General features: G+C 52.3%; 1 protein-coding gene across 1 annotated transcript; it reads left to right on the top strand.

Annotated features, from left to right (window-relative positions):
• The first annotated feature begins 487 nt into the window (after positions 1–487).
• Positions 488–6,451, top strand: Lsm3 (LSM3 homolog, U6 small nuclear RNA and mRNA degradation associated). The gene is made up of 4 exons (XM_015495101.2): positions 488–523; positions 1,156–1,347; positions 2,989–3,084; positions 6,057–6,451. The coding sequence occupies exons 1-4, from the start codon at positions 488–490 to the stop codon at positions 6,135–6,137; spliced, it is 405 nt and encodes a 134-aa protein (XP_015350587.1). The 3' UTR covers positions 6,138–6,451.
• The last annotated feature ends 2,050 nt before the right edge of the window (positions 6,452–8,501 follow it).

The raw sequence follows: 8,501 nt of genomic DNA, 5'->3' as shown, positions 1-8,501 counted from the left end.
GATCCTCAGCACCACGTAAAAATAAAGGCATTGTGTTGTGTCCATCTACGCCTAAAAATAAATATTTAAAGGTAATAATGATGATATTCTGAGCTCCCTGGTGGTGGCGACTGCGGTCAGCCAGTCCTTAAACAGCTGTTCAAGTGAGGTGAGGAACGTACCAACTGATGTTAGGGATTTTGGGTTTTTTTTTTTTTTACCGTCTCATTTGTCCTTTTGAACCTTCTGTCACCTCCTTCCACCAGTTTCATGTACTCTCTGAAGCAGTTCTTGAATGATCTTACCAACTCCTCCTGGCTGCAGCCATCCCGTCCATGAGGATGACCCTAAGTCATCCAGCCCTGACCTCTGAGGCCTGTATGTTGAATAGTTCTCTAACAGTGATAATGGAAACCATTTATTTCGCTCACCAGGTATTAGGTCATTTAGTCCTCGTAAGAACCCTAAAGGCTTCCTCGTGTTACAAATGAGGAGTCTGAGGGTTGTGATGGCAGGATTGGTAATCCGAGTTCAGGAGAGTCCGGTCAGAGTCAGGAGTTGGTCACAGACTGCCTGCTCCAAAGCTGGTGCTTTCAGTCGGTATTCTATACGCCTGCCAAATTCCTGCATCTTCCTGACCAGTTCCCACCGTAAACTCCACCTGCCCTGTGCTTGATTCATGATCTTCCCTTAAATCTGCACCTCTGGTAGCATTCTGAATTCACATAGACATTAGGTGAATGTTTTGTTTGTTTGTTTTGTTTGTTTTTGAGAGAGAGACAGAGGGAATTTTTTAACATTTATTCTTTAGTTCTCAGTGGACACAACATCTTTGTATGTGGTGCTGAGGATCGAACCCGGGCCGCACACATGCCAGGCGAGTGCGCTACCGCTTGAGCCACATCCCCAGCCCTAGATGAATGTATTTTAAGTGACAGAGTAAGATCTGAGACAAGACTAAAGTACCTGGATATCAAGGAAACAAAGTCATGCTTACTTTGCTGAATAATTCATATGTCTTTCTGTCTTAGCGCTCATTTATGTCGCAGGTGTTATACGAGAGGCACTGTACTAAGCCTTCATACGTATCATTTAAGCCTCCCAACAATAGAATTAAGTAGACACTATTGGTTTCCCTGTTTTGCAGACTGAGGCACAGAGGGGTTAAGTAACTAGCCCCCAGTGACACAGCAGGGCAGACATCCAAACTCCGCGCCCCCTCTAGTATCACTTCCTAAGCCTGTTTTCTTTTACCAGCAACAAACCACCAACACCGTAGAGGAGCCGCTGGACCTCATCAGGCTCAGCCTGGATGAGCGCATTTACGTGAAGATGAGAAATGACCGAGAGCTGCGAGGCAGGTTACATGTGAGTACATCGGATGACCTCGAAATCAGACTGTTTCCTGCTGCTCCTTCCTGCCTGGCTCCTTGTAGTGCAGGACTGTGCAGGGGAGAGCGTGTTTTAAAATGCAGGAGAAGGGGGGTAGATAGTCGCTCCTGTTTCTATAAACCCAACACAACTGCACTTTACTCATTGTTATCAATTTTTTTCTTTAGCAATTTCATCAGAAATGTTTGTTAGAGTTCCTTCTCATCCCCTTCTTTTCTGACTTTTATTTGTAAATAAATTTGTCCTCCATTCTTACTTAAATATATACATATATACTCATTCAGATCTTTTCTGTATATTTTCTCAACACACAGGTGTAAGCATACGTGTGTATACATGTAGACACATATATACACGTACACATGTCTGTGTGTAGATGCTTATATTTGCACACCTCTAAAAAAAGTGGAATCCTGTTATACGTGTTTTTCAGCACCTTTTTCATTTATGAGTCTCCTTTGCTTTCACTAGGGAAGGCTTGGATAGTGAATAACAGTCCTATATGAATGAGGGCTGTTTTACATTGTAGACAGTCCTTGTGTATAATGGTGACTTTACCTGTATGACGGTGGCATTTAGACTATCTTCCATTTCTTGCTCCTATAAATGATGCACATATTTCTTTGTGCCTGTGTGCGATGGCCCCTTGAAGTGATCCTGTTTGTTCATAGAAAACCTGGAAGATGTGGTCTCTGCTTGGTCACCTCCCAACTGTGCTGTTTTCGTCACTGTTTCTGTCCCCTGAACTCGTTAAACACAGCTGATGTTTACTGAGCACCAGCTGCACGTCAGGTCCTGTTCTGAGGTGTCTGCCTCTCGCTGTGGCCCCAGTGGGGTTTGTTTTCCATCCTAAACTGTATACTTGGCCCTGGTTTGAGCTCCCTGCCCAGCACCTCCCCACGTGGCCTGTGGGCCGTTTATTCTGAGGGGGCACGTAAACCATCCAGCACTGTTGGAGTCAGCGTGAGGAGACGCTGAGCAGGGACCTGGGGCCCACGTGTTGGCAGAGTGCGTGAACTCCCAAGGCCACACTGAGTGTCTTGGTCACATTTACTCCCTCGGCCCACAGGTGCCAGGCATGTCCATGTCCTGCAGAGTTGCTCCACCTACCTGCCCTTTGTGGTGTCCAGTCCGCCCCAGGACAGGGCGGGTCTGATGACTGTGTCCTGTGCCTTTAGAAAAGCGCAGTGCCGTCATCTTAACAGTTGAGGAATTTCTTCTCTCAGTTCCCGTTTCTTTCCTTTCACTCTGGGGCTGGCTCCGTGGAAACAAGTCTGCTGATCAGTGATAATGTGCTACTTTTCCTAATGACATGACATGACCACTGTGGGTAAGAAGCAGGGTGGACACTCCAGAAATTATTCCAAGTCACTTTTAGTAAATGCATTCGGGGCCGTGATAGACAGTGTTGTTTTTATTGGGTCAGTTCAGCTGTCGCTGAGACCATCTGTGAAGAGGTAGGGTAGCAGCAGATTGTTGTCACTGGTAGGTGAAGCGTGTGGTGTGAGCATCAGGAGCATTACCTGTGGTGGTACAGGTGACATGTCGTGGCCCTGCTCGTGGTGGTTCTCCGCTGGGTGGGTGCGTGTTTTCTGACCCCTCGCCCTCCCACTCCAGGCTTACGATCAACACTTGAATATGATCCTGGGCGACGTGGAGGAAACCGTGACCACGATAGAGATCGACGAAGAGACGTATGAAGAGATCTATAAGGTAAGTCATCCCATTATCTCAGCTCATCACTTTGAACTTGTCACTTGTTCTCGGCATGCTACGGCTCCCATGCCACGGCTCCAGGAGGCCTGTCAGGTTGGGACACCTACTTACGGACTTGATTGAGTGTGGCAATTAAAAGGAGAGCCCGGAGGTCAGGCGGATCTGGTTTCCGCTACTGACTTGGCCACTACCTACCCGGGCTCCCTTGGGCAAGAGAATCCACTGAGTCGGCTTGTCGCGGGTGAGCAGGAAGGCTGCGCCCGACCTCCTGGGGCGGCCAGGGTCATCGTGACAGTGCGAGGTGCTGCCTGTGAGCCGCGTACAACAGGGATACAGAACGATGGTCTTCCACGTCACGTGGACTTGGCCTGGTGATGCCTAAGGTGTCAGGAACTAAAACAGAGACAGTTCACAGAAGTATTCACTCATTCAGACACACACGCATATCCATTGTGAATACAAGTAACACTGTTACGGGGCTGGGGTTGTGGCTCAGCAGTAGAGCGCTCACCTAGCATGTGCAAGGCCCTGGGTTCGATCCTCAGCACCACATAAAAATAAATAAACAAAATAAAGGTGTTGTGTACAACTAAAAAAATAAAATATTTTTTTTTTTAAAAAATAACACTGTCATAAACAACCACTGTTTTCTAGAACAGTATTTAGTGAAGTGCGTTTGCTGTGCCGTTTGCCAATGTCTCTGCGAACCTCCTTACCGCCTGGCGCAGCTGAGGGCAGGTTTGTGTGCCCTTTACCTGCATTTCCTCCATCGTGATCTATTGTTGAAGTTATAGAGAGTCTGACCCCACAGATGGGGACCTGGAAAGGGAAGGGTGCATTTTCACAGATACCTGCTGCAGTCAAGGTCGATTGCACTGTGGCATCGAAAACCGTGTCACAAAAACTGTTTTATATTCTTATTCCATGAACATGGACTTGCCTTGCACTTTAATGGACCTTGGTAAGAAGCATGATCTGCTGACCCCAAACACTGCTCACTGGAAATCCCCAGTTCACCAAGTCATGCGCACACATTTCACTGGTTCATATTTTGATACTCACATTTGATAATATATCCTCAAAAAAGGCTTTAAATATCACAAAGCCAGTCTCTGGCCTGTTGGACTCTAGTGGTTAAAAATAATGGGCTCAGATCTCAGAACTGCCCGAGTTCAGACCTGGATCCCGCTCACCACTGATATAATGGAGCCAAAGCACCGACCCTGACTGTGACTGCGTCCTTCCTATTAGACAGGGCCGATGGGGGGGTCCCCTGACGGACCACACGGAAGCCCTCAGGGGGCAGGGCTGGCTTCCAGGCACAGCTACAGGGGAGTGTCGCGCTCTGCTGACATGCGTGAGGCACTGGGTTCGATCCTCTGCACCACATAAAAATAAATGAAGATACTGTGTGCCCACTACAGCTAAAAAACACTTTTTAAAAATATTTAAAAAAAAAAAAAAAGCCTTCAGATTAGGGACAGGTGACTAGTGGGTGTCCCAACAGTAGCTTTTGAGGGTCTTGGCGGTTCTGCCCGCCCTGGCTCCTGCCCTCTGCTCGCTCCTCTTTGCCAGGGTCCCTTCCTCTCCCTCCTGCATCTATGCATTTTCTACCAAAGGGACCCGTTAGTAACTGAGCGGAGCACATGGGCCTCTCTGGCTTCCAGGCGCAGCTGCAGGGGAGTGTCGCACTCTGCTCAGCCGTGGAGATGCCCCTGACTCCCTGGGGGAGTGTCAAAATGCCGTCCCTGGATGATCCAGTTCAACACAGGAAACTGGGCTAAATGCCTCTCCATCCCCAGGCCCGGTGTGGGGCTCGCCCTGTGCGTCTACCGACACAACAGAGGGCCGTCTGTCCGCATCGCCAGGACACACAGACAGAGGTGTCTTGTGGGTCTTCCTGTGACTTACATGACCAACTCCTGGACAACTCAGCCGACTGCTGACCACTAACGGGCAGGCAGAGCGGCCGGCCTTGCTCTTTTGAGTGTCGCTTCGCAGCTGGAGAGCCGCTGTGCAGGCTGCTGACAGTGGCCTGTGCTCTGGGTCCCCAGCCACTTTCCCAGCCGTCCATCCTGTACCGCGTGGTTGCTCCCAGGACACCAGCCCCTCTGCCTAGGGCTCCCTCCCTTACCTTAGGGACCAGAGGTCTGGAGGCCACACAGTGGATGTCTGTGCCCCTCCCTCCAGCCATTGCTGACCACTGGCCTCATAGGTTTGGGTGGACGGACAGTCCCCTGCCTCTGCTCCTCGCTGGGGCTGAGCTGGCTAAGGAGGTCACCAGGTCTTACTCATCCAAGCTTCATTTCTACACGTCTGCTGTGTGGCTTCAGCATGTCTGACGCTGTGGATTCCGTTCCTTCTCTTCTCTGTGTGAAAACCAGCCAGATTCTGCCCGAGTTTACCTCCTTCCTGTGCCTGTCCGCTGGACACAGCGTCCCCTGAGAGTGAAACCCACTCCCATTTGGCCCTTTCCACCCTAACCCTCCAGGGCCTGCAGGTTTGGGAGGCCTGAGGGCTACTTTCCAGGTTCTACCTGACGTCCAGCCAAGGCTCGGACAGGTTTCAGACAGTCCAGGCGTCCTGAGGCCCAGGCCCGAGCAGTCAGCGGAAGCCTCAGGTGTCCATTCTGTGCGTGCCCCATGCCCCCTGCAGCCCCCGCAAGCAATGCCCAGTGGGGAGCACAGAAGCAGCTCACCTCCTGCCCCTGCGACTGTCCCCAGGAGGCCGCCACACTAGCATTCTCTCAGGTGGTAAATCAGGGACCCCAGCTGCTTCTCCTGGTGGCTCTAGTATCCCCTGGGTTTTGGATCACCTGAGTCCACCCAGTGGTGGGGGGACAACCTTGGACAGGCACTTGGGGGAGGTTCATGGGTGGCTCAAGTATATTCTAAATGATGCGTCTCTGTGACTGTAATGATATTATTCAGTGTCATTCAACGTGGCGCGGTTGGTTTTGTGTCTTCCAGTCAACCAAGCGGAACATTCCGATGCTCTTTGTTCGGGGAGACGGGGTCGTGCTCGTCGCCCCTCCGTTGAGAGTCGGCTGACACCAAGGGTGGATCCCGAGGAGAAGACGGAGACCGTGTACAGCTGCCCCTTTGAATGTCCAGGACGTTGAGAAGACGAGCCTGCTGCTGCGTGGTGTCACTAAGAAATGGCCTCGACTCCTCCACCCCGAGATGAGTTGGTTTGCAAAGGACTTGCAGCCTCTTGAGCTCAGTGCACTGTCCCCTGCGATCCCCCCAGGTGCCTGCGTCTTCTTCAAGGGTCAGTTTCCCCCGTTGTCCCTGCACACACGTCCTGATGGTTTGTTCGGTTTTTTTAATTAAATTTTGTGTTTGCTTTTGGGTTTCTTTTTTAACGCGGCCTGCTGTCTTGTGGATTCTTCTCAGCGTGTGTCTGTGTCGCACAGCACCCAGGAACAGGGCCGCTGTGGTGCTAGAGGCACAGCTGGCAGAGCCGGACCTGGGGTTTTGTCCCTGTGCCTCTGCCTGTCCCCTGCGGTTGTCCAAACCAACAACTGCAGGACGGCAGGGTACACAGGTGACACAATAATATACCTACAGGGTGCCACAGGAGCTCAAGTGTCATTTTAATGTTGACGTTCCCGTGGGCCACAAGGTGTGATTTCTGGTACCAGAGCTACACTTAGAGAAACCACTTTCCAGCCTGGTGGACACCTGTCACCTCAGGGCTCAGGAGGCTGAGGCAGGAGGATTGCAACTTGGAGGCCAGCCTCAGCAACTTGGTGAGGCCCTGAGCAATTCAGTGAGACCCTGTCTCTAAATAAAATGCAAAATAGGGCTGGGGAGGAGCTCAGTAGCTGAGTGACCTTGGGTTCAATTCCCAGTACCAAAAAAGAGAGGCCACTTTCCAATCTGGGATCATCGGTGGGAAAGTCTAAAACGCTCCTTAGCGACACCTGAAGGCGGGGGGTGGCTAAAAGCCAAGCTGTTCTGATTCCCAGCACTTTGTGCCCTAAACGCAGAAGAGCAAGTCCCTGTCTGCCCTCAAACCGTTCATCCAGACGGCTGAGCCCCGGACCCTGCGCCAGTGTTGACTCTGAAAAGCAGAAAGTCTGGTTTGGGGCGACCTGACCGGAGACACGGGGTGCTGTTGGCACACCCACCATCGGGCCCTGCCGTGTGGTCACGAGGGACGCGCACTGAGCCACAGGCAAGGGACGCTTTTAGTGGGTGTCGTGTCCACAGGGGTCCATTTTCATTGTTTACTGTCCTGTCCCCGCAAGGGAAGGACGCTGTGCTGAGCCCAGGGAGCGAGGGACCCCAGCCTCCCTTCAGCCACCCCTGGGCTTGGTCCTCGGGGTCACTGGTCCCTGGAGGCAAAGGCTGTTCGCTGCGGGAAACAGGGACTTGCAGCTCTGGTGGGTGGCAAGCCAGCCACCATCCTGGGAGCCCTTCCTGAGCAGAACTCTGGCCTGAATGACGAGGACGGGGGGGACAGGAGAGTCACCACCCTTTATGGAACAACATGCGCAGGCCAAAGGCACTTTGTATCCCCACAAAAAACCTCTGCAGGTGTTAAGCGAGCTCAGGGCACCACAGAGCTAAGGAGCAGCAGGACCCCTGCGGAGCGAGGGGACAGGGCGCTGAGAGGTCCCAGCCTGGGGGTCACCCTGCCGTCCCCTGCGCTCCCCCCGTCTGCCCTCTCCAGCACCTCGTGCCTCAGTCTCTGGGCACCTCTGCTCCACCCTCGGTCCGCCTCCTCCTGGAACCGACAGCCCCCTGAGTTGAAAACACAGGAACCTGCCATGTGACCTGGGGACCTTCGCACGCGACAGCCGCAGCCTACACACGCCACTCGTCGCGGGAGCTGGGGACTGGTGGTTCCTGCCACATGCTGTCACATACCTGGAGGGGAGCCTTCTGGTGATGTCACATTCCTCTGGAGACCTTGCCATCAGATGCCACACCTAGATCCCTGTCTTGGTGGTTTCCTGAGGACACTTACAGGAAGGTAGTGGGCGCAGGGACCCCTGGTGGCACTGTGGATGGCTCCATGCTGCTGGGGAAATTCAAAATGGGTCCCAGGACTGTCCTCATGGAAAGACCAAGTTTCCAGAAAACCTTGACACCTGCAGAGAAGTCAGTCCACACAGAGTCACGTTAGAACGGCATGGTGCACCCCGGTCATCCCAGCGGCTCGGGAGGCTGAGGCAGGAGGATCGCGAGTTCAAAGCCAGCCTCAGCCAAAGGGAGGCCCTAACCAGCTCAGCGAGACCCTGTCTCTAAATAAAACGCAAAATAGGGCTGGGGACGGGGCTCCGTGGTCGAGTGTCCCCAAATTCAATCCCCAGCACACACACACACACAAAAAAAAAAACCTGCCAAATACTATAGATGACTATATGAGGCCAGGTGAGCTGACGCAGGAGTCACCTCTGAACGCAG

The sequence above is a fragment of the Marmota marmota genome, unplaced genomic scaffold (assembly GCF_001458135.2).
Source record: "Marmota marmota marmota unplaced genomic scaffold, marMar, whole genome shotgun sequence".
Taxonomy (NCBI): domain Eukaryota; kingdom Metazoa; phylum Chordata; class Mammalia; order Rodentia; family Sciuridae; genus Marmota; species Marmota marmota.
This window is presented reverse-complemented; position numbering and strand designations above follow the sequence as displayed.

Bases quoted from the DNA above. Each gene is read 5' to 3' on its own strand.
- Lsm3 (XM_015495101.2), top strand. From the start codon at position 488: ATGGCAGGATTGGTAATCCGAGTTCAGGAGAGTCCG. The intron at 524-1,155 runs GTCAGAGTCAGG...TTAAGTAACTAG, and splicing joins TCCGAGTTCAGGAGAGTCCG to CCCCCAGTGACACAGCAGGG. The intron at 1,348-2,988 runs GTGAGTACATCG...CTCCCACTCCAG, and splicing joins AGCTGCGAGGCAGGTTACAT to GCTTACGATCAACACTTGAA.